Source organism: Diabrotica virgifera, chromosome 6 (genome assembly GCF_917563875.1).
Source record: "Diabrotica virgifera virgifera chromosome 6, PGI_DIABVI_V3a".
In the NCBI taxonomy this organism is placed as follows: Eukaryota; Metazoa; Arthropoda; class Insecta; order Coleoptera; family Chrysomelidae; genus Diabrotica; species Diabrotica virgifera.
The window spans coordinates 198,851,227-198,878,161 of record NC_065448.1 but is presented as its reverse complement, the minus strand read 5'-3'; the positions used below and the strand labels follow the sequence as shown (position 1 = coordinate 198,878,161).

Here is a 26,935-nt window from a genome sequence, read left to right as displayed (position 1 = left end):
TGGCTTACTTCGGCCACATTATGCGTAATGAAAAATACCGACTGCTGCAGTTGATTCTACAAGGCAAGATTGAGGGCAGGAGAGGCCCTGGACGTAGACGTATATCCTGGCTGGCCAATCTTAGGAAGTGGACTGGTCTAACGTCAACTGATCTATTTCGAGCTGCCGTAAATAGAATAAGATGGGTCAATGTGGTCGCCAACATCTCTAGAAGATAGGCACTTTTAGAAGAAGATACTCTAATTGATAAACTAGAGCAAAACTAGAAAATAATTCAATTAAAGCTAAAAATTCATATATTTTGATATTCAAATATCGATAGAAAGCGACATGTAGATATCTACAGTGCACGGAATCTAGGCCCAGTTATCGTCCCATGACGGTAATTTGGAAACCGATGTTGGAACGGTTACCTGACTGATAACTGATTTATCTATCAATATGTATATTGTTGTTGGTATATCCAATGATAAAAGCCATGATACTATAAATAAAGAGATAGTATTTTCCCGTAGCTCAAATACGTCCGAGTACGTGCATTGATTACGTAACTGGAGACCGGAAGTTGAATTTGAATTCTTGTTAAAGTTAAATGGGATTTGAATGCATTATGTGATGACATTTTTCAATTAGCAAAATAACATTAAACTTCAATGTATTCGAAAAGAATTTAGTGTCGATATTCCAGTCAAAATAAAATAACTGTCAAAGATAAAATATAAAATATACTACATTCGCTCTCGCGAGATTTTTTTTGACACTGACGTTAGTAATTTCTTTTTTGAAAAATTCAGTTGTCAGAAGTGACTGGAAATTACTACAAAACCAACGCACCTGCTCATATCCAATATTATTAATAGTAAACAGACATAAAAATAACATAAACCTTACGCCAATCATTATTTATTTATTTAAACCATTATAATGTATTGATAGCAAATGAGAAAATTATTTATTGTACAAAATAAAAATATTTTGTAGAAATAAACTTCACAAAATTTTATGAGATTAGTAGACACTCCCACTATTTCTAATAATTCTTCTTTTTTTAATGAAAGATTAAGTTGATTTGAGTCGATTTTAGCAGTTAATAGTGTGAGTTAGGAATTTTTGTGTTGTACGTTTCCTATTCCGAATGTCTCAAAAAAAATCTCGCGAGAGCGAATGTAGTATACAACCGCGAACAATTCAAAGTAATCGGACATTACGAATGATTACGAACCATTACGAACTTGCCGGTCTCCAGTTACGTCACGACTTCCGGATGTGCAATATATTATCTTGTTATTTTAGTATCATGATAAAAGCTAAAGACGTGTGCCGCAGATATATTAATATTATGTGACACATGACAAAAGCTCGAAACAAATGACAATCAATGAAAAATCCTATTTCCCGATTACTGAAATGATCATCACGAAACCGTCACTAAAAGATCACAATTCTTGTTGGAGCAGTGGGAAGGACGATCCGATGACGATCATATTTTTGTTGGAACAGATTTTGTTTACTGCGCAGGAGCGTTACCGTTTCGTGACGGTTCTCGGCCGTGTTGTAACAAACCTAACGATAGAGCACTATCAAAATTATATTAAATCATAGACATAATAGGGCTTTTCATCGATTGTCATTTGTTTCGAACATCTTCGTCTTCTTCATCTTTTTCTGTAGACATGACTGTCTGTTTTTCAATGTGCCTCCAGTAAGTTGTCATTCCATTGTTTTCGTGGTCTTCCCACTGATCGTCTTCCTATTGGGGAACCGTCTCTCGCCGTCCTTACCATGATATAAATAAAGAGATAGTATTTTCCCGTAGCGCAAATACGTCCGAGTTAGCGCATTGATGACGTAACTGGAGACCGGAAGTTGAATTTGAATTCTTGTTAAAGTTAAATGGGATTTGTATGCATTATGTGATGAAATTATTTAATTAGCAAAGTAACATTAAGGCCCCGTCTCACCATCAAATAATTGACAGTTATTTGATCAAACTTGACAGTTAGTGACACAAACTATATATACTAACTGTCATTTTGTGTCACTAACTGAAAAATATTAATTATATTTATTAAGTTAGTAGGATAAAGTTATTATATTCTATGTTAAAATATTTAATTATATATAATTCTATTATTAACAATAAAATAAATAATTAAAATTAAAAACAAATATAAATAAATAAATAATAATAAATAAATAATTTAAATTTATTTATTATTAATAAAATTAATTCTTATATAATTGTATCTAAAAAACTTAAATGTCCAACAATGCTTTCTACTTTACAAAAAGCAGATGGTTCATATACAAAAAGTTGGGAGGATTCAGCTGATACACTACTAGATGTATTACTACCTCCTGACGACTTAGAAAATGAAACAATAGAACAAAAAAATATTAGAACACTGATGATACAAGAGTATGAGATACCAGAAGAAAGACAGTTAGAAGAATTTACTGAAGAAGAAATATATGAATGTTTGAAAAACATGAAAAGAAAAAAGGCTCCTGGGCCAGATAACATTCATGTAGAAATTCTTCAGGCACTTTCAGAGTACTTAATACCAATACTCACTTCTTTATATAATGAATGTCTAAGACAACAAAAGTTTCCCAACAACTTTAAACAAGCTGAAGTTATAATTATAAGTAAAGGAGAAGATAAAGATCCAACTTTACCTAAATCTTATAGACCAATATGCTTACTAAACACAATGGGGAAATTACATGAAAAATTACTTTGTAAAAGACTAAATCAAATAAGACACGAAACTGGACTTCATCCAAATCAATATGGCTTTAGGGAAGGAAAATCAACAGAAGATGCTATTAATAAAGTTTTTAATATCATTGGGGGGAGCACAAAGAAGTATGTTTTGATTATCTTTATAGATGTTTCTGGAGCTTTTGACAATTTATGGTGGCCGGCATTATTCGAAAGACTTCGACAGATGCATTGCCCCAGAAACTTGTACGGGAGTTTCAGAAACTATTGTCAAGACCGATATGCCAGCTTAAGTTGTCCAATGGATAAAAAGACGAGACATATAACTAAAGGTTGTCCACAAGGTTCAGTGTGTGGACCTATTTTTTGGGACATACTTTTAGAAGAACTGCTGGAACGGTTAGCTGTGGATCCTGAAGTTCTAGGGAGCATAGCGTATGCGGATGATTTGCTGCTTATCATAGATGCTAATTCAAGAAGAGAACTAGAAATAAAATCAAATGGAGTACTTGAAAACATAAATGAATGGATGAAAAAAGTTAAACTAACTATATCAGAAACAAAAACAACATATAGCCTTATAAAAGGAAGACTTGAAAGAAATCCAAGTATACAAATAAGGGGAAAGGCAATAAAAAGAACAAAAATAACTAGATATCTTGGTATCATAATCGATGAACCAAGACTCTTTACAAACCATATAAATAGCGTCTGTGAGAAGGCAGCGAAAGTCATGCATTGCATTGCAAGCCTAGCACAAAGGGAATATAGAATTCCGTTCCAGCATATGCGCGTATACCTGAGTACGATACTTGCCTCAATTGTAGGGTACGGTGCAAGTGTATGGGCACACAGACTAACAAATAATACAAATATTGAAAAACTGAATAAAGCACAAAGAGGTTTCCTTGTTAGAATGACAGGAGCCTTCAGTACTACAGCAACATCAGCTTTAACAGTCTTGACTGGTGTAATGCCCATGCACTTGGAAGCACAAAAACGTGCATGTAGATATTGGCAAAGAAAAGAAAATTATGAAAAAATAATGCAATTAATGGGAATAGAAATCAGAACAAAAAGACAATTAGAAGAAATATTAAATAGAAAATGGCAAAACGAATGGAATAATTCACCTAAAGCAAGACGTCTCTATAATTTCATTCCAAATTTAAATAATATACCAAATTATTTTAACCCAAAAAAAGGATTAATACATTTTCTTACAGGGCACGGTCCGTACCCTACATACCTACATAGATTTAACTTAAAAGACAATGAATATTGTGAATGTGGAGAAATAGGCACACCAGAACACATAGTATTTATTTGCGAAAGACAAACAAATACACAAGAACTACAAAGAATGAGAAGAGACCTTCTTGGCATAAATATAAAAAATATAATACAAAATGAAGAATTATTTAATACATTAAACAATTTAGCGGACATAATATCAAAGAAACAATTAGAATTATATAATATTAGACGAAGAAGAAATCAAGTAAATAATATCCAACCTCTTTGAATTTAAATAAGAAATTATACAAAAAAAAAATTAAAATTACCTATAAAAATATAAAATAAAATATTGGAATAATTAAATAAATATTTATATAATAAAAAATTAAAAATTAATATCAAATATAAAATAAAATAAATCAAAAATAAAAAAATTATTAATCAAACAAAAAAAAAATAAACTAAAAGCCTGAAATTTTAAAACTAAATGGTCTGAGGCTCACCGAAATACCATTAAGAATATCATAAAGTCGATTAGACCTGCACTTAAAATTATTCGTGACTATTTTTAGATGAAGAATGCTGGCATTTCTCATCTGAGAATGAGAAATGGGAGCACTTTTATAAAAATTATATGTTCAAAAAAAAAAAAAATAATAATTTATATTTTGTTTATTGGTTTTTGTTTATTTGTTATTATTTGTTCATTAGAATTATTTATTAGAATTGTTTACAATTTGTAGTTTTCATAATTAGTAGTAGATTAGGGCTATTGTTAATTAGTTAAATATAGAAAATTCTTAAAATAATAATAATGTAAAGATAAACTACTGTAATCCCATCAGGAAACGACCTGGATTAGTCACAAGAGGCCAGGTCATTTGTATAGTACTATAAATAAATAAATAAATAAATGTCACTAACTGTCAAGTTTGATCAAATAACTGTCAATAGGTTTGTTCCAACATGAACTTTTGGACGGTCCAGAAACCGTCACGAAACTACTTGTACCGTTTGTTGTGCGCATGTTCGTAATTGTATCGCCCAGTTATCGTCCCATGACGGTAATCATATATTTGTAATTTTTGTTGGTGACAGCTTGTGTGCTTTAAGTCGATCAAAGGCTCAAAAACTTTAAAGAATTAAATCCTAGTGCGCAAGTCAGTCCAACCAGCACATTATGCATTTGCCCGATTACTGAAATGATCATCACGAAACCGTCACCGAAAGATCACAATTCTTGTTGGAACAGTGGGAAGGACGATCCGATGACGATCATATTTTTGTTGGAACGGATTTTGTTTACTGCGCAGAAGCGTTACCGTTTCGTGACGGTTCTCGGTCGTGTTGGAACAAACCTAATGTATTCGAAAAAAATTTAGTGTCGAGATTTCAGTCAAAATAACTGTAAGATAAAATTATAAAATACAACCGCGAACAATTCAAAGCAATCGGACATTACGAATGATTACGAACCATTACGAACTTGCCGGTCTCCAGTTACGTCACGCATGTATCATGCATGATACTATAAATAAGAAGATAATATATTGCACATCCGGAAGTCGTGACGTAACTGGAGACCGGCAAGTTCGTAATGGTTCGTAATCATTCGTAATATCCGATTACTTTGAATTGTTCGCGGTTGTATTTTATATTTTATCTTTGACAGTTATTTTGACTGGAATCTCGACACTAAATTCTTTTCGAATACATTGAAGTTTAATGTTATTTTGCTAATTGAATAATTTCATCACATAATGCATACAAATCCCTTTTAACTTTAACAAGAATTCAAATTCAACTTCCGGTCTCCAGTTACGTAATCAATGCGCGAACTCGGACGTATTTGAGCTACGGGAAAATACTATCTCTTTATTTATAGTATCATGGCATCACGGTCCTTACTACTCTATATTTTGTCATTCGGCTTATGTGGTCGTTCCATTCTACTTTTCTGATTCTTTCATTCATGTCGTATCCACTTGCATCTTTGTCGTATATCTGCACTTCTAGCTCTATCCCATAGTGTCTAACCATCGATTCTTCGAAGTGTTTTCATCTCTGCTGTTTCTAGCATTCTTTTTTTCTGTTCTGTATCAGGTCGTGTTTCTGCCGCGTATGTCATTATTGGTCTGATGATTGTTTTGTAAATTCTGCCTTTCACTTCTTTTCCGATATGTGTCATTCAGGCAGCCTGCGGCTCTGTTTGCTTTAATCGCCTGATCTTCTACTTCGGTTTCGAGCTTTCCGTAACTACAACATTGTGTGATGCCTAGATATTTAAACTCACTGACGTGTTCTTTATCTGACCCTCCAGCTCTAATTTACACCCTATAAAGGCCCCGTCCCACCATCAAATAATTTGATCAAACTGGTTTGAGCAAACTGAAAGTGACAGTTAGTGACGTCACATCCTGAGTGTTCATTGTGGATAATAATGAAAAATTTTAATTTTAAATAAAGTACAAACAAGTTAGGCAACTCAATACAAACAATTTGATCAAACTAGACTGATAGTGAGAGCACAGATTTTTAGAATTTCAAAAAAACTGCAATTGTGACGTCACTTTGACGTACTTCCGGAGTTTGCTCAAACTGTTTGATCAAATTGTTTGATGGTGAGACGCGGCCTTTAGATTTGCTGATATAACCGTATATTTGGTCTTTATTGGGGAAATTAACATGTTAAATTTTCTAGCTATATTAAATTGGTGCAATATACGTTGTAAATCATCTTCTGTTGTAAATCATCTTCTCCGTTGTAAATCATATAGTGTATACGAATATTATATACAGATTATACAACATATGACAGAAGCTCGAAACAAATTACTATTGTTGAAAATCCCTATAAAGGGTAGACCAGGCAAGGTATGGGCCGCTTTGTGCATCAAGGTGTAAAGCCAATAGCAATGGACAATATTCACTTTAGTGGTCTAGCCATCTATGTCTGGCACATGCGCGGGATCGCTTTGTAAAAAGAGATAGACAGACCACCGATCGACTGCATGCGCGTTACGCTTTTTTGCTCAGTATGCCTTGTCTACCCTTAATAATGTCTATGTATCAAATAGGCCATTCCAAGACTTTGAAGAAGTACTTGAACGACTTTATTAAATTTAGTTTTAAGCAGTGAATACCGAAGTAATCATTCTACTACATAAAAAGGGAGATCAGCTTCAATGTAACAACTACCGGGCAATAACGCTACTGACTGTGGCATATAAAATACTGTCAAATATTGTGTCTGAGCGATTGAGACTATATGCGGAACAAATAGTTGTGGGATATCAATGTGGTTTCTGCAGGCAGAAGTCCACAATAGATCAGATCTTCGTTTTGAGACAAATCTTGGAAAATACTATATAGTGAATTTAATATAGAAACACATCATCTCTTCATTGACTTTGAGAGTGCCTATGATAGTATCCATCGAGAATTTCTGATCAACGCCCTGAAAGAGTTTATTATCCCAACTCATCTCATTGAAATAGTAAAAGAAACACTTAAAGTACACAGCAGGGTTCGAATTCAAAACGCACTAACAGATACAATCCATGTTAGAACGGGCCTACGACAGGGAGATGCCCTATCCTGTATTCTATTCAACATCACATTAGAGAAAATAATTAGAGAGTCAAAAGTCAACACCAGAGGAACAATAATAACAAAAAGTGTACAAATATTGGCATTTGCAGATGATGTTGATATCATAGCTAGAAGCAAAAGAGAAATGATAGAAGCATTTAATGCTATAGAAAGAGCGGAACAAAACAGTAGCCTAAATATTAATGAAATAAAAACCAAATACATGAAGGCCAGCAAATCGACAGGCCAAAGAAACCTACAGAATCTGACAATAGGAGATTATAACATCGAAAGCGTAAAAAATTTTACATATCTAGGTTCACTAGTTACCGCAGATAACAATGTCAGCGAAGAAGTTAAGAGAAGAATACATATTGCTAATAAAACATATAATTGACTCATTAAACATCTAAGATCTAACAACATCACGAGAAAAACCAAATGCAAAATATACAAAACCCTGATAAAACCGGTCCTTATATATGGATCAGAGACATGGACACTGACAAAAAGCGATGAGAACTTATTAGGTACGTTTGAACGAAAAATCCTTAGACACATATATAAGGGGGTGAAAGAAAATGTATGGCGCAGAAGATATAATTTTGAACTATACGCAGCATACAACGAACCCGACGTCATAACACCCATAAAGATCGGACGTCTGCGCTGGATGGGCCATGTTGAACGAATGTTGGAGACCGAAACACCAAAACACATAATGAAGCAAACACCAGTAGGGAGAAGGTCAAAGGGAAGACCCAAACTTAGATACATGGAACAAGTGGAACAAGATCTGAAAACACTTGAGATTACCCACTTAAAGAACAAAGCAAGGAACAGAACAGAATGGCGGAAAATCCTAGAACAAGCCAGGACCCAAAAAGGGTTGTCGAGCTACTGATGATGATGAAGCAGTGAATAAATAAACATGAGTGAATAGAATAGAATTAAAAGTTGTTGGTAAACAATATTTATGTTGCTACTAGGTACAAGGAAAAGATTGGCAAAATAAATAATATAGGTTCACTTACAATCAAGGGGTCTGAGTTAACCTACGGTTTAGCCAGTTTTTCAAGCGTAAGTAACATGGACATACATAGTTAGTTATTTTTAGCATTTTTATAGGCCGTTTTATAGCATTTAACCATTGTTTTAACATTGTAACGTCTCTCAGATAATAGCTTATCTAGTTGTTTATGCTTAAAATGTAGCACTGATGGTAACCGATAAAACTTAATTTCATGATTACTTCGCATTCCACACTTCAAAACACAACAGAAATGAGGCATATTATCTTTTTAAATTAATTCTTCCCATAGAGACAATTACAGGAGAACGACAGTTAGGATGGCTAGGCCACATCCATAGAATGAAGGACATGAGAACAACAAAAAACGTATATGAAGTCAGGGTACAAGGTAAAAATAAAGTAGGCCGCACAAGAATGAGATGGGAAGAACAAGTTAGACAGAAAGCAGAGAAGAGAGGACTGCAATGGAGTATGGTAAAACAATTAGCTCAAAATAGAACAGCATGGAAAAGAAGTATCAAAAGCACCACAAAACTATATGGACAGAAAGATGTGTCAAATAAGTAATTTATATTCATTAAAATTGTATTGTTAAAATAAGTATTTTATAATAATTATTAAAATGTATTGAAGTGTAGGTATTGAACTAGATGTACACAGCCCATCACCGAAAGGTACAAATGGGCTTAACTGATTAAATTAAAAAAAAAATAAAAAAAACATTAAAAAATTAAATTAATTCTTCCAGTGAAAATGTTAAATTAATCCTTGTACAAAACAAAAGTATATACAAAGAACGCAACTAAAATGATCTAAAACACATTATTAATATAAGAACTGATAGAATACCATATACGTGTACCTCCCGTTCGCCATATTAATTTAATTTGGACAGCATGTTTGAATGCCCTATAGAACTAGACAGGTTTCGGTATGCAATCAAAACTTATTTTGGAGTCCTTATTTTTTTGCGATTTGAAATTTTTTTGTATTTTAAAATTTTAAACCATAGTACGTAAATTAATTTTGTATGTAAATGTGAATTACACAGAATAAGCGAATATGATTCTTCCTGGATGATAAATAAATGATGAATGACAATAAATCCTGACATATTTAAATATTCTGATATTTCATAGAATTGGCAACTCTGCACTACTGGACCACTGGACGTGAAATAAGTTGACATAAGTCATAAGTGTCAGTGAATTTTTGTTTTTGTTTGTTTTTTTTTTCGCTTCTTGCAACTGCAAAACTGCAAAGCAAATTCTTTCATTTATAATCAACATACTAATACTAAAACAAAATGGAATTTGAACATTTACCTGAAATAAACTACGAACTGGACCTATACCTATATGAAGATAAACCAGAGACAGTCAATATTGCTGATTTGTTTAAAAATGAATGTGAAAAAAATGTGTGTTTTGAAGTCATCCCTGCAAATAAAGCAGATTATCGTGTAGCGTTTGCTGATAATTTGGAAATTGATTGCGGCTTACAAGTTGCAGAAGGAACTGAAACAGGTAAGCAAATTAATACTCCCTTGTAATTCAAGAATTACAATCATTGTCTTGTCAGCTTTTATTTTAAAATTAGAACTAGGTACTTACTGAAGTTGTCCTCTAGTTCAAACAACAAATTTATAAAAATTAAACCAATCTCTTTGCCTTTAACCCTACGAGTAGTAGGCTTCCTTCCTGGGTAGTCCAAAGAGAACATTCTACCAATAACGCAATAATACCAATATGTTCCACTTGTCTCTTGAATGCAAGCAGCTTGTTTCGTACTTTCCTTCGTTAAAGTGCATCTACTAACTCCATACTCTTATCTGTAAGATTTCCAAGATCATATCCTGATTTTTCTCACCTATAATGGTGTTCCCCTGAAGTAGCCCTCACCTGGAAAGCTGAATGGATACTTGTTTTGTTTAATGAATTCCTATCATTTTAATTTTTGTTACATTGGTGAAGGCCTTTTCATTATTATGGATTGAAAAGATATCTGGACATTTGCCTGAATGCTTTTTTTATTACCATTATGACATTATACCTTTATTAGCATTATGTTCTGAGTGATTTAACCAATTCCAGCGGTGTTGTAGTTTATGTTACTACAATTTTTCACACTGGAATGCAATTATTATTATTATTATACACTTATTAGAGAAAAATGGTCAAATTTTCAGTAAATATTTACGGATGGGTCAAAAGACGCAAATGGAATGGGCTGTGCAGTATTCCACGAAAATAAAAATTACCATCATCAATATAGCCTACCTATTGAATGCTCAATATACACAGCAGAAATGATAGCAGTAATGTTTGCTGTTCAGTATGTACTACTGAATCCAACTAGCAATTATGTTATATTTACTGACAGTAAAAGCGTGGTGGACAGATTAAGTAACATTCAAACAGTCAAACACATAAACCACATTGAATTGAATATACTTAAAACTCTGTTTGAAATTACACAATTAGGAGTAAATGTAACAATTGCTTGGATTAAGGGTCATTCGGGAATAAAAGGCAATGAAATAGTTGACAATTTTGCTAAATCAGCTTATGTGATCTGAGAAAAAATAAACAAAAATTTAATTCCAGCTTCAGATATTGATACTTTTAGCAGACAAAAACTTAAAAATAATTGGCAATTGCATTACAGAGAATGTAATACTGGCTCAAACTTTACTCATTGTAACCCTAGGATATTCTTAAAAAGATGGTTTTACACAGAATATAACACGACATTTTATAAAGACCATTAATCAGCTGAGAGCCAATCATGCTCTTACGCCATATTACATGCATATAATCGGCTTGTCAGATACTCCCAATTGTACTTGTGGCAAAATCGGAGATCTAACACATGTCATATTAGAATGATTTAAACATAAATAACATAAACGACCTTTATAAGGAATTAAAAGATTTAAAATGTTTTTTCCCAATAAACCTTAATACTTTAATATTTACAAATGATATGGAAATTCTTCATCTCATTTATAAACATGTTAAATTATGTAAATACAAGTTGTAAACGTAATATAATAGGCATAATTTGTTAATGTGGTTTGAAAAAATTTAAAAAAAAATTATATAAAAAAAAACATAATAAAATAATAACAAAAAAATAATAAATAAAAAAAAAGAAAAAAAAATAGAAACAAAAATAAAAAAAGAATAAAAAAAAGAAGTAAAAAAAAGTGTTTCGCACAAATTAAAATATATATTAAAAAACAGTAAAATAATTAAAAAAAAAATAAAATAAAAAAAAGCTACACAATGTACCAATGTATCTATAAAAATAATATTGTAGAATGTACTTATGTTTATAAGAAATTTATGACTATGAATCTGCAATCAATCACAAACAAATCTGGCTAATTGGCTCTGCCAAAGCCATTTTTCAAAAAAAAATAATAATAATGTGAAAGCAAAAAAAAGCAATTGTTTTATTGATATTTATCATTTACATGAGGTTGTAAAAGTATAAATTATAATCCTTTTTCTACTTATCACTTACGACTTATCTCTTCCTTGTGAGCCGCTTTCTGAAAGATTTGCGTATGCATATTCTGATTAGCTCATTTTTCAATACATATATATTTACATATATGGCGCTCCTGCGCAATAAACAAAATATGTTCCAACAAAAAAATTATCATTCATCAACATCCTTTTGATTATTCTAACAAAAATTGTAATTGTCCAGTGACAGTTTTGTGACGATTATTTCAGTAATCAGATAAATTCATGTACTAGTTGGGCTGAGCTGCGCACTAGGATCGCTTTTTACATTAGAAATAAATTGATTTTTTTTGCAGGTCTTTTTAAAAAAAAAATGTACATTAAGGGGTTAACTAACACCAATGCAGCTACAAACCGCCTACATTTTTACATTCCAGGATCCCTACCGATCCCAATGTCATTTGAACACACAGTAAAACCTCCATTAACTGAAATGGCTGAATTTCAATAATTTGCGAATTGTTTTATAATATAAAATAATTCGCTGTAAAACGAAATTAAGAGACATCTTATATTTCAGTTTTTTCAAAGAGCTCCATAAATGCCCTTATGTACGTTTCACTCTCGTTAGAGATCTTCAGAGGGGTATATTTGGCTACCTGAGGTAGCCTATGTAAGCTGTACAGGTACCTAATATGTAATTTGATACAAAAAGAGTACAAAAAGCAATGTTATTTTTAACCAAAATTCTTATTATTCGAAACTGCCTCCCCCTAATTATTTCGGTTAATGGAGGTTTTACTGTATAGAGTTATAAAAAAATTCATAACTAGGTGAGGCTGTGAAATGTCTGATAAGTAAAGCCTCGTTCGCACTATGCTAGTATTTTAGTCACATAGTGAGTAATTTAGTAACGAAACATGTCTGAATGATAAAAATTTAGTCAAATAGACTAGTAAGTAATTTAGTTTAGGCGATCTATTTTATTCTACATTTTTTTCGGGCGAGTACCACCTCCCACCATGTAGCTGAGCTCACTGACTTAGCAACTAAACAGGTCCAAATGAGTCGAATTAGGCGAGTTGATTAGTTGCCATAAAAATGCTGTTTCACTGGTGGGAAGAAATAACTTTGAAATTCGTTGAAATCAGTTTAGTCTTTGTGACTTTACAAATCTGCATTAGTTAGAATAAAATAGAAATAAGCTTTATTGTCATAAAAATTGTTATTTATTTATTTATTAAATGGTAAAACCTTGTTTTACAATGATACGTAAAAAGTTGAAATAGAACATACAAAAATATTTAAATTGGATCATATAGAAATATTTGATATTTGCAAATGTCAAAAGTAATAAAAATTACACAAATAGAAGTAAAAATAAAGTAATAAAATATTTAACCTACTTAAATAAATGTAACCTACTTAAAACAATGTCACAACTATATATTGATTCATAAACAATAAGAGAAATAAAAACACAAAAAACAGTCAAATTAGTAGATTGTCCACCTGTCCGTATCCGTAGTTGGTTATATGACTATTAGGGGCAAACAAAACATTGTTCCTTTTAACTCTTAAAGGCACACGAAATCTAAACAAGGATTACAGTTCTTCTGAACCAACAATTCCGGATATAACTTTAATCAAAAAAATTAAGTCTTCTGACAATCTACGGTTTGCCAGAGATGTAAGTTTCAGAAGATTTTGTAATTCTGCGTAAGTATATGTACCTCTAGCATATCCATGTATAAATGCAATATAGCTAAAGAATTTATGCTGAAATGATTCCAGTCGTTTAACTGAATCGTAATAGTGTTGGTTTCATATAACAGACCCAAAAATTGTACAATTTTATGGACAAATCTTAAAAACAGTAAAAAAAAAACAATAACAAATACAATTTACTAAAATTACATAAATCGTCATTATACATTAAAAAAAACAAATAAGTAAAACAAAACAATCTATTGTAAAATTTAAATAAATTGCAAATGATCAACCTTAAGAACTAATAAGTTAATAAGTTAAGCTGCTACATATGATACCCAAATATTTCAGTATTTTATGTATGGTTGTAAAAAAAGGTTTTACAGTTTAATAAATAAATATTTTGGAATTTTTCAAATACCTACTACTTTTACGCAAGAGGTCTGTAATTTCTTAGTTATTGATTAAGAAATTCTTCTACTGAATAATAAATATGGTCTTTCAGATAGATAGGCTTTTGTCATTTTACGAAACTTGGGAAAGGTGTTGCAGAGGGAGATGATTGTATAGTTTTTTTGCAGAATATAAGATTTCTTTATTAACTCAGTGGACGACATCAGTAAATAGACAACAAAGGAAGAATCGCTGGTGGAATAGTCATGATTAGGTCTTGCTGGAAAGACATGTAGATGTTTACGAATGAAGCAAACAGTTTCTAGCTTATGTAAAGAAGGAAGTGTTAAAATCCCGTGATCTTTGAAGTAGCTTCTTCAATGTGTTATTCTTCTGAGGCCAAGCAGTTATCTTATTGCTCTTTTTTGTAATTTAAAAATAACATCGGATTGGGCAGCTGTGCCAGAACCCCAAAAAGGAAGACCATATCGAAGAGGTGACTCGAACAAAGAAAAATATGCTATTTTGGAAGAGGCTAAATTGATTTCCTTCGAAACAGATCTAATTGCATAGCAAGTTGAGGATAGTTTCTTACTTATGTTTTATGGCAAAGAAGAAAATAAAAACCGCAAAATATGGTTATACATATCCAATATTCCTGACTCTATAACTGCAGATGACATTAAGATATTTCTTCAGAAACATGCAAACTCCACTGATCCGCAAATAAAATCACTTCCCACACTTAGTAATAGAAAAGACAATAAATCGTTTATGATAGGAGTTGAACCAGAGCTAAAAGAACAAATATATGACGTTGCCTTTTGGCCAAAGAACATTTCGTTTGAACGATTTAATTTTAGGTTAGGTAAACGGTTTCTAGGGGATCAGATTGAGAAAACATCTGTGCAACAGGGACAACCTAATTCTTTTTTGGAAGTTTAAATCCACGAGAGACTCTTTCCAATAAAAGTAAATCTTTCGTAAATATAGTGCAGCTTAATGCACAATGCCTTACAAACAAAATGATAAATTTGGAACTATTGGTATTAAAGGAATCACCTGACATTTTAAGTATAGCCGAACACTGGTGTTCAGAAGATAATATACAATATATGGTTCTTGATGACTACGTAAACGCTTCATATTATTGTCGGACAACCCATATTCATGGAGGAAGCTGTATTTATGTGAAAAGTGGGCTTAAATATCAACCGGTAGATATATCTCGTTTTAGTGAGGAAATGATTTGTGAGTGTTGTGCCCTAGCTTTTGTGAGTTCAAATCGCAAAGTGTGTGTGATAAGCATTTATAGGCCTGCAGGGGGTAACGTTGATCAATTTTTTATTAAATTACAAAATATTTTGGAATTTTGTAGCAATTCTTATCAAGACCTTTTCGTATGCGGAGATTTCAATGTTGATTATTTATCAAATTCTGTGCAGAAACAAATCTTACATGATGTTATAGTTAGTTATAACTTGAGCATTACTTCTGTGGACCCTACGAGGATTTTCACAAATAAATTAGGACATACATCATCCACTAAAATTGACTACGTGTTAACAAATGTTAATATTGATTTTTGTAAATCTAATGTATACGAGGGTCATTTCAGCGATCATAAAATATTTACACTTTCAATTGAACTCAATGATGTAAATTTACGTAAAACAGAAAGAAGGATAGATTGTTATCGCGATTTATTGGATCATTGCTTATTTCAGTTTCAAAATGCATTGTTTTTACTTAATTTTGATGAAGTGTATAGTCAAAATGACATTAATTTGGCCGTGAACGAGTTTGTAGATATAGTTTCTTTTAACATGAATGTTTATTGTCCTGTGAAAACACGGAAAAGTAGTACTAAAAATCGTAAAAATAAATGGGTAACCGCAGAAGTAAAGAAAGCCGGTCATCATGTAAAAAATGTATCACGGGCGTAGCCAGGAGGGGTTTTTGGGGGTTCAAACCCTCCCCGAAAAGTTAAGATATTAACATATTTCAAATTTTTATTATGAATATAAAGGTTATTTTATGTAGTTTTAGTCGTTTAGCTTTTTTGAACCCCCTCCGAAACTAAAACCTGGCTACGCCTGTGAAATGTATATTGGTTATCTAAAAAACTTCAAGATAGTAATTCTCAAAAGGCCTATAAAGAAGCCAAAAGGAATTATAATAAACTTATAAAAATGCAAAAAAGAAATTTAATGAACAGCTTATCATACAATCAGATAACACATCTAAAACAACATGGAATTTGGTAAATAAAGCAACAGGTCGAAAGCAAGAAAAATGTAATATAACTCTCAGCTCTGACGGTGGCGATATTACATCTTCTGAGGATATCGCTAATGTTTTTGCTGAATATTTTGCAACTGTAACTGAAAATAATCTTGAATCATATTTTGGGTTGTCGAGATCTACTAAATGCACTTTTTCTTTACACCCGTTACATATCAAGACGTTGAAGACGCAATTATAAATCTTAAAAACAAGTCCAGTACTGGTTTGGACAATATATCCACAAAAGTCGTAAAATCGGGAATATTTTCCCTCTCTGCTCCTTTGAGCTACTTTTGAGCTAATTTATCGGTTGCTAATGGCAAATTTCCTGACGCACTTAAAAGCGCAAGAGTTATTCCTATACACAAAAAAGATGATCCAGGATTAATTTCGAATTATAGACCGGTAGCAGTGCTGAGCGTTTTATCAAAAAATTTTGAAAAGGTTGTATATAATAAAATGGTTTGTTTTCTCGACAAATTCGATATTATATCCCCGCATCAACATGGGTTTAGGTCAAAGAAGTCAACGTTGACTGCTGTATGTCATTTTTTTAATTATATATATACAGATCTTGACAGGGGAAGGCATGTGGCAGGTCTCTTTTTTTATTTGTCCCGTGCCTTTGATTGTCTGGATTTTAATTTTATTAAAAATAAATTTTACAACCTAGGTTTCCGAGGAGATTTCTTGGACTGGATAGTAGACTATTTGAACAATAGAAAAATGTTAGTTTCATATCAGAATTCTACTTCGACAGTTTACAATATTGACAAAGGAGTCCCTCAAGGATCTGTTTTAGGACTGCTTATATTTATTCTTTTTATGAATGATCTTCCTGATTACATTAAATCTCGTGTTCTTACTATTTACGCAGATGATACTGCACTAGCGATTTCTGCGCCTAGTAAAGAGGGACATATCATTTTCCAACGGTGTTTTTAAGTCATTTGTAGATTGGTCCAAAGCAAATGGATTAATGGTAAACGTTGATAAAACTCAATTTTTATATTTTCACTCCCAAAATGTTCTTAGCAATGTATACTCATTATCATTTAAATTTGACAATATACTTATTCCGTCAGTTACAACTACAAAATTTTTAGGTTTAAATATAGATTGCCGTTTGAGATGGACTGAACAAGTCAATGCAATAAATACAAAATTAAATAAATCCTTTTATGCTATTTCTAGAATAAAAGATACTATGCCGATATCAGCACTGATCAATATCTATTACGGCCTTGTTTACAGTCACATGAGTTACAACATACTACTGTGGGGAAATTCTATTGACAGCTGTAAAATTTTTGTAACTCAGAAAAAAATTCTTCGAAAAATATTCGGGCTAAAATTTCGGGAAACTTGTAAACCAACGTTTATAAAATACAAAATCTTGTCATTCTATAGTCTGTACATTTACCACACTCTTCTGTTTGTCAAAGAAAATTTCAATCAATTTGAAACTAATGCTCATCGACATGATTACCATACAAGAAATTCTAATAAGCTCCAAATACCCCAGTATAAAACATCAAGATTAGAAAATAGTTTTAAATTTATGGGAATGAAATTGTACAATAAACTTCCTGGTGAAGTGCAGGAGATTGCTTCTTTTAACAGTTACAAAAATAAAATCAAAAACTTATTATTAGCCAAATGCTACTATTCAGTCAGAGAATTTCTTAAAGATACTGTATAAACCACTATCTTATTTTTATGTATAAATTGTTTTGTATATGTCTAAATATGTTATATTATTATAAAAATTGTCGCTGAACAATGTTCAGCCTGTAACTACTGTTCTACAATGTAGAATCATCTCTGTGACTTGTCCTATACATTTTTGTAGAATGTCTTTAAAGGATAAATAAATATTTCTATTTCTTAACACATCGATATGAAGAGACCATTTACGTTGCTATCTAAAAAAATACCAAGAAATTTTACAGAATCAACAATACTGATCTGGTTGTTATTTAAGAGGTAAGGGTTGAAGAACTCCTTTATAGGATAATGTTACTGTTTTATCTGCATTAATAGAGAGTAAATTATAATTGAACCAGGTTATTATTGTTAGTAGATCAGAAGTTATAGTAGCATGAAGAGTTGCAATATTTGAGTTGCTCCAAGTAATACTGGTGTCATCAGCAAAAAGAAAAAAATTTCCATCGATTTTTAAACTAGTGATGTCATAAATAAAGATAAGGAAAAGTAGAGGACCCAATACTGAACCTAGTGGTACTCCACAGACAATGTCTTTGAGACTAGAGTCTGTATCATTTGCTCTAACCAGTTGTTTCCTATTATCCAAGTAAGATTGAAACCAATTCAAATAAATACCTTGAATTCCGTAGTTTAGTTTTTTCATCAAAATGTCGTGATTTACACTTTACACAATCAAAAGCTTTGGCATTGTCACAAAAACAGTGGCAGTGTGAAGATTTTTGTTCAGTGCTTGATAAACTTCATTTAGTACAGAAAATATGGCATCAGTGAGTACATTCATTACTTAAAAATCCCAACTGATTTTGTGATAAAATGACAACTAAAAAGGACATAAGTCGGGTTTTTATGAGTCTCTCAAGAATTTTGGAGAGTGCCGGTAGTAATGCAATAGGTCTATAATTGCAGGCATTCGATTTTTCACTACCCTTATGAAAAGGAATAATGATGGCTGTCTCTGGAAAATTACTCTGGATAAAATTTTTATGGATAGTCCAACAGTACTACAGGAAGATTTGCTTTTGATACTATTGATTGTTTGGATCAATTCAGATTTATCAACTGGTCTTATAAAGAATGAATTCGAGACCTTTCTTTAATTAGGGAGACAGGAACTGGGATCTTGTTGTGGCAGAATAGTTGATGTTATAGTTTTACTTACATTAACAAAGTATTCATTTAGATTTTCAGGGTCAGGAAGGAAAATGTTTGAGCTGTGTGAGTTTTATTTCAAAGATCGTTTATTATAGACCAAGTTTCTTTTGCAACACTCTTAGAGCTTCCCAGACGATTTTGATAGTAGACCTTTTTAACTGATTTGATAAGTTTTAAATAGGTTGCCCTGTACTTGGTGATATATTCAGTGACAGAGACATGGGTAGTAAATTTCTTAATATACAGTAGTGAAGGCATTTTCTTGGCTGATATGCAGATACCTTTGGTAGTTAAAGATCTGCGATGTTTTGGCTTTATTGTAATTAAAGGAAATGCTTTACTAAAGATATAGACGAGCTTATTCAAAAAATCACTGAAATTATAGTCCACGTCCATAGAAAGAAAGTGCCACTCAGAGGTTAAGCATAAATTTTGGAATTTACCAAAGTTCCGAGCGGAAAAAATCCTGTCTAAACGTCGGGTTTTCGAGGAGGGCTTGCTGTTCATCCAGCTCGTGGTTCATTTTAATTCTCCACGAACCATCGCTGTAATCGGTTGGTATTCCTTAGTATTTTGGGCTCAAATATTCTCAGTTGATTTTCATCAGTGGTTGACAGGCTCTACTTTTCATATCCACAGTTGACCACTGGTCTAATTACTGTTTTGTAGATTCTCAGCTTAGACTCACGATTCAGTAACTTGCTTTTCATTAAGTCTTTGTATGCATAAAAGCACTCATCACCGCTAAGAATCCGTGTCATTTATTATTGGCCCTAGGTAGGGAATAGTGGAGGCATATTCGTATGTATGGTTGTCTACCTTCAGATGGTTCGACTTTGTGCACTCCATATATTTTGTTTTACTTTCATTTATATATAAACCAAACGTAGCAGCTTCCCGTTTCAGTTCTATAGCTTTTGCGGTTAATACTCTTTTATTGCGGCTTATTATGTCAACATCATCCGCATATTTATATTTGTCTTTGTTTGAAGATTGAGTTGATTGAGATGATTTTGTAATTTGTTAAATGCTAATGCCTGATGCTAGTATACCAGTGTCATCCGCAAATGTTGCCATTAATGTATTTTCGCTAATAGGAATATCAGCAGTGAAAATTTGGTAAAGGAATGGGCCAAGTACACTGCCTTGAAGTACTCCGCATTTTATTTGGTTTTAGTTGGATAGGGTTCCATCGTATTTAACTTGGAAGTATCTGTCAGAAAAATATTATTTAAGGAGGAGATAGATTTGGTTAGTTAGCTGAGTTTTTATTTTGAAGAGAAGACCCTCGTGCCACACTCTCTCAAATGCTTGCTGTATATCGAGGAATGCTGATATACAGATTTGTTTCCCGTCTAGGCTCTCTTTTATTTTGTTGATTAATGTATGGCACTGTTGTATGGTTAAGTCATTTGAGCGAAAACCAAACTGGTGATTTGGGATCAGCTTTACTATAGGCATTGTTGTTTCTATTCTGTCAAGGATTAACTTTTCGAAGATTGATGGATTCGACCGTTACTTGATGGAAGTTCATTTTATCTAACAATAAAACACTGAAAACGTTTGTTTTCTATACTTTCACAAAATTTATTACAACTAAGTGACTACAGCTGTTTCGGCAGAGTGCCTTTCTCAAGTGATATATTTTACAATGTGTTTGCCTTTTTAAGTCTTTAACTGAAGAGATTGAGGAGTGGGGAGCTGTTTGTCTCGAGTTGGTCATTCAGAATTATATCTGTATTTTTCAATTTATTAATTTCCATAGATTCTAAAAAAGATAGCTTAAGGCCTTTATTTTGAATATGCAGAATTTGAAACTCTTCATTGAAAGAATGATTATGATCTAGAAGGTGAAGTGCGTATGTAGAAGTGTCTGTTTTTCTATTGTTGAAAGCCCTTACATCGGTCACACTGACAGAACCTTTGACAAACGGATAGCAGAACACAAAAGGGCTTTCAACAATAGAAAAAGACACTTCTACATACACACTTCACCTTCTAGATCATAATCATTCTTTCAATGAAGAGTTACAAATTCTGCATATTCAAAATAAAGGCCTTAAGCTATCTTTTTTAGAATCTATGGAAATTAATAAATTGAAAAATACAGATATAATTCTGAATGACCAACTCGAGACAAACAGCTCCCCACTCCTCAAACTCTTCAGTTAAAGACTTAAAAAGGCAAACACATTGTAAACTATATCACTTGAGAAAGGCACTCTGCCGAAACAGCTGTAGTCACTTAGTTGTAATAAATTTTGTGGAAGTATAGAAAACAAACGTTTTCAGTGTTTTATTGTTAGATAAAATGAACTTCCATCAAGTAACGGTCGAATCCATCAATTATTTAAAGGAAGCCAATACAGGGCTATTGACCATATTGTTTTCAAGATTGCTTTTAAAGCGTAGATTAACAACACAAAATATCTGGTTTCTTAACATGTGCGTGAAAAACAACGTGTTCCCGAAATACATAAAGTTAAAAACCAACAACCGCAGTGTCGCTGCCCTCGCAGGTATCCATCAGGGCCAAACCAGGGGCCTGATTCTAATTCATTTCGACAGTCGCAATTTCATTTCGACACCGCCATGACAGCCACAGAGTATAGCGATTCTTATTCATTTCGATATTAGTTACAACTGGGGATATTAACCTTATCATGTTGAGACTGCTCAGAATTCGGGTTGGCGCTTCGGTTTATTGGAGTTTGTTGATAGTCTGGGAAAATTATCGAAAAAATGCCATTTTTAGGAAAAATTATTTACCAGCTATTTTATTGCTAAAATCGAATCTTAAGATTGCATATCTTAGTAATATGGGGTATGACAAGTCCGCAGAAAGTGTGTTATTTTATTTATAAACAAATTAGCACTCCTAAATCTTCTTTTTTTTTCAATTAGTGGTCTGTAACTCCTAAAATTTTTCCTTTGAGCCAAAAACACTCAAATAAAAATTCACCGTAATTTAGTTCTGCACAAAGTTATTTTTTTTCCGATTTCCTTCAACAAAAATTTTACTCAGAAAATCCGAGTTTTCCCAAAAAATCTGCAATTTTCAATTAAAATTTTAGGGAAGTATACCTAATTATTTATCAATAATTAAATAATTGATGACATGAAAGATTTATTATAGTAGATTATACAGAGGGGCTAAATTATGGAATAAATTCATTTCTTTAAAACGGACGATTTTGGAGCAAAATCCCGAAAGAGGTCGATTTTTATTTTTAAATTACAATTTTTTGGCATATATTTTATACTAGTGACGTCATCTATCTGAGCGTGATGACGTAATCGATAATTTTGTTAATGGGAATAGGGGTCGTGTGGTAGGTCATTTGAAAGGGCGTTCAATTCTCTATTCAGTAATATAAACATTAATATCATTAGGTATTTATACAGGGTTGCCAAAAAAATTTTTTGAATTAAATTAATTGGCGCAAAAAGAAGAATGTATGTAATTTATTTAACTCAAAAAACATTGTACTGCTGTCAAAAAATAGAAAAAAAGGTTTATTTCACAAATAAACATTTCTTTTCGCTTAAATTAAATCACAAACAGCCTCCCTCCTACCTATTGGCAGTTTGAACATTTAATTTAAGCTAAAAGAAATGTTTATTTGCAAAATAAACATTTTTTCTATTTTCTGACAGCAATAGAATGTATTTTGAGTTAAATAAATTACATGCATTCTTTTTTCTTGCGTCAATTAATTTAATTCAAAAATTTTTTTGGCCTCCCTGGATAAATAATGATATTAATGTTTATAATACTGAATAGAGAATTGAACGCCTTTGTAAATGAGCTACAACACGAACCCCTATTCCTATTTAAAAAATAATCGATTACGTCATCACGCTCGGATGGATGACGTCACTAGTTTGAAATATATGCCAAGAAATTTAATTTAAAAATAAAAATCGACCTGTTTCGGGATTTTTCTCTAAAATCGTCCATTTTAGAGAACATGAATTTATTCCGTAATTTAGCCCCTCTCTGTATATCAGGAGACCGGCGACAATCTAACCAATAGTTTAGCAATAATTAAAATGTTGATTAAAAAATTTCGGTCGAAATAATAACCAGCAAGATTATGATACACCAGAATAACTATGATTTTCGTATAAAAAAACACTATACCTATTCAACCTACCTTACAGGATTGAAATTGGACCATTTGAGCGGTCTCAGGAATGTTATAAAGAAACAATTTTTGGCTTATAAACAAATAGAACCCCTCAGAAAATATTAGATTAAATTAAATTAAGTTAACGCTGTTGAAAAGGGCTGTGTCCTTTTCGAAGAAAAACAAATTGAATTGCGAGGACTGATTCCAGGTATAACCGGTCAAATTTTACCGGCATTTGCGACAGAGTTATAAACAACAGGATTTTAATCGTTGAACCATTAGATACCTTTTAATTCCGGTCCTCTTTGTACATACAAATTTTCATATCTTCAAGACACTCATAACAAAAAAGATTTATGTCACTGTCACCAAATTATTTAATTATTGATAAATAATTACTTCCCTCAAATTTTAGTTGAAAATTAAAGATTTTGTTTTGAAAACCCGAATTTTCCGAGGAAAATTTCCGTCGAAGGAAATTGGAATAAATTATCAATGTGCAGAATTAAATTACTGTCAATTTTTATGTGAGTGTTTTGGTTTAAAGTTAAAATTTTCGGAGTTATAGAGCAATAATAAAAAAAAAGATTTCGGAGCGCTAATTTGTTTATAAACAAAATAGCACACTTTCTGTGGACTTTGCACAGCTATATTACTAATATAGGAAATCTTAAGATTTGATTTCAGCATGTCCAGCAATAAAATAACTGGTAATTAATTTTCCTTGTTTTTTACTAATTTTCCCAGATTATTACTTTCATTGAGTTGATGATTCATGTTGTGGACATTCTCAATTATTATATTTCTAATTTAATACTATTCTATCTAATTCCTCAAAACAAGCCAATTTCAATTAAACCCAGCTATATTATAATACCTTTTGCTTTAGTTTTCCTTGCAAGAAATAAACAAAACACATCTAAAATAAACCTAACCTCGCTTTTGGCCATTCATATTCATTCATCTCCGTGTCAAATAATTTCGACAGTCGAAATTATAATATCAACACCCTTTTTAAAGTCGCTATTAATTTCGATAGTCGCTATTTCATGACGTCACTTCGTTAGTTCAACTAAAATCCACAAGGCTCGTACAATCGCATTTCAACCGTCGCCATATTGAAAGCGACTTGTTTTTGGTCGAAATTTGATTTAGAATCAGGGCCTTGGTCACAGTAAAGGACAGAACCTGGTCTTGTTTTGTACTGTGGTGTTGGCACAGACAAGAATCTACAGGTCGAGCAAGTCTCGTAAATTTCACGATTGCGAGCCACGCTTCACGCAACCGTGTTTGCGTACTTGTGTTTCGAGTTGCGTGGTCGTGCAGAGTTATATTTACCAAATTTAAATATAATCGTTTCTACCAAAGAATACATATCTCTCAGTATTCTTTGGTTTCTACTGATTCTACTTCGAAATTTGATTTAGAATCAGGGCCCAGATGGCTGAAACGGGATAGGGGCACCCAGTACAGAAAACGAGATATTATAGCTGTTTACCTTAAGGTATGTCATTCAGAATTGCATTATAGATTAGATAATATAGAATTTGACATCCTAGATTCTAATGTAAGAACAGAAGTAGATAATATAATAGACAAAAAATTTAGTACACAGTGTAAAAAACTAAATAATCTAATTGACAATAGTAAAAAACTCAATACTAATTATACAAAAAAAATTTCAAATCACAGTTTTTGCAATAGATTTATAAACTTAACAGATACTAAATTCAATAATAGCGAGATAGAACTTTTAGAGAAAGGATTCAAACACAACTTGCCTCAACATAATAATCAAAAAAATTTAGAATATTTAGGTGTAGAATGTGAAGTAGCATTAAACAAAACTGCTAAGAACATAGAAAAAAGCATCATTGCAAAATCTATTACGGATGTGTGTAGTGAAACTAATAATTCCTGTTACAAAGAGAACCAAATAGCCGTTTCAATTAAAAATAAATCAATAAAACATGACATAATATTTACAAAAGCAGACAAAGGTAACACTACCATTGCTATAGATAAAAGAGACTATAATAATAAAACAATACAATTTTTAAATAACCAAAATAGTATAACACTAAACAAAGACCCCACAGAAAAATACCGAAAACAAATTAAACTAGCCATTGAAAATTCAAAGTCAATAATAAATCCAACAGAACAGAAATACCTTAATATTATGAACCCACAACCTCCTAAATTATACTCTTTTATTAAACTACACAAACCTGACCACCCAATAAGGCCTGTAGTTTCTTTTTATACAGCTCCGCCATATAAACTTTCAAAAAAAACTGACAGATATTATTACAGAATACATTAAATTTTCACCTAAATTCACCGTAAAAAATACACTAGAACTAGTTAATAAAATACAACATTTTCAATTACCCAACAACTCCAGACTAATTTCATTTGGCGTAAAAAATCTTTTTCCTAGTGTTCCTCCTACAGAAACTTTTGTTTTAGTTAAAAATCTTTTAGACCATAATAGTACAAATCCGATCATTGCATCTGAAATTTTACACCTTCTTGGAATTTGCATAAATCAAGACTATTTTGAATTCAATAATCAAATATACACAAACAATAGTGCAGGACTTATTATGGGTAATCCTCTAAGCCCATTTCTATCAGATATATTTATGAACCAACTTGAAACAACAATTTCTAAACATCCCGTATTTAAACAGTTCTTATATTGGTGTATGCTTTACAGGAACTAACAGACAACTTGACCAATTTCTATCATACATTAATTCACTTCATAGTAATATTGAGTTTACAATAGAAACAGAACAGAAAAATTCCATAAACTTTCTAGATGTAACGATTACCAGACTACACAACAAACATGAGTTCTTCGTATATCATAAACCTACCCATACTGACACAACCATACACAATTCATCATCCCATCCTACACAACACAAATTAGCAGGCTACCATAGCATGATACATCGACTGACAGAAATTCCCATGACAAAAAATAACTTCGAGATAGAACTAAACATCATTAAACAAATAGCAGTAAACAATGGCTATAACGAACAAACAGTTAACAAAATTTTAAACCAAAAACTCCATAAGAAAGCCCTGAAATTAGTGTATCCACCACCACAGAAAGAACCCAGTGCCTTCTGCTCTCTCACATATACTGGCAAGATAACAACAAAAATAGCCAGATACATAAAAAAGAAAGGAATAACACCAGCTTTCAGAACTAACAACAACTTAAGCAAATATATTAAGAACAATAGAAGCCGAAAGAGAAAGCAACTACAGAGTGGTATGTACAAACTAACTTGTGGGGACTGTCCGAAAACTTACATCGGTCAAACTGGCAGAACCTTTGACAAACGGATAGCAGAACATAAAAGGGTTTTCAACAATAGAAAAACAGACACTTCTACATACGCACTTCACCTTCTAGATCATAATCATTCTTTCAATGAAGAGTTTCAAATTC

At 32.1% G+C, this 26,935-nt stretch overlaps 1 protein-coding gene across 1 annotated transcript in view; it reads left to right on the top strand.

The window, feature by feature from the left end:
• The first annotated feature begins 9,773 nt into the window (after window positions 1-9,773).
• Window positions 9,774-26,935, top strand: part of LOC126887112 (zinc finger protein 665-like) — a 29,464-nt gene continuing 12,302 nt past the window's right edge. The window contains exon 1 of the mRNA XM_050654455.1: window positions 9,774-10,114. Within this exon, the coding sequence (XP_050510412.1) occupies window positions 9,895-10,114 (220 nt within the window). The 5' untranslated portion in view covers window positions 9,774-9,894. The remainder of the gene's footprint in view (window positions 10,115-26,935) is intronic.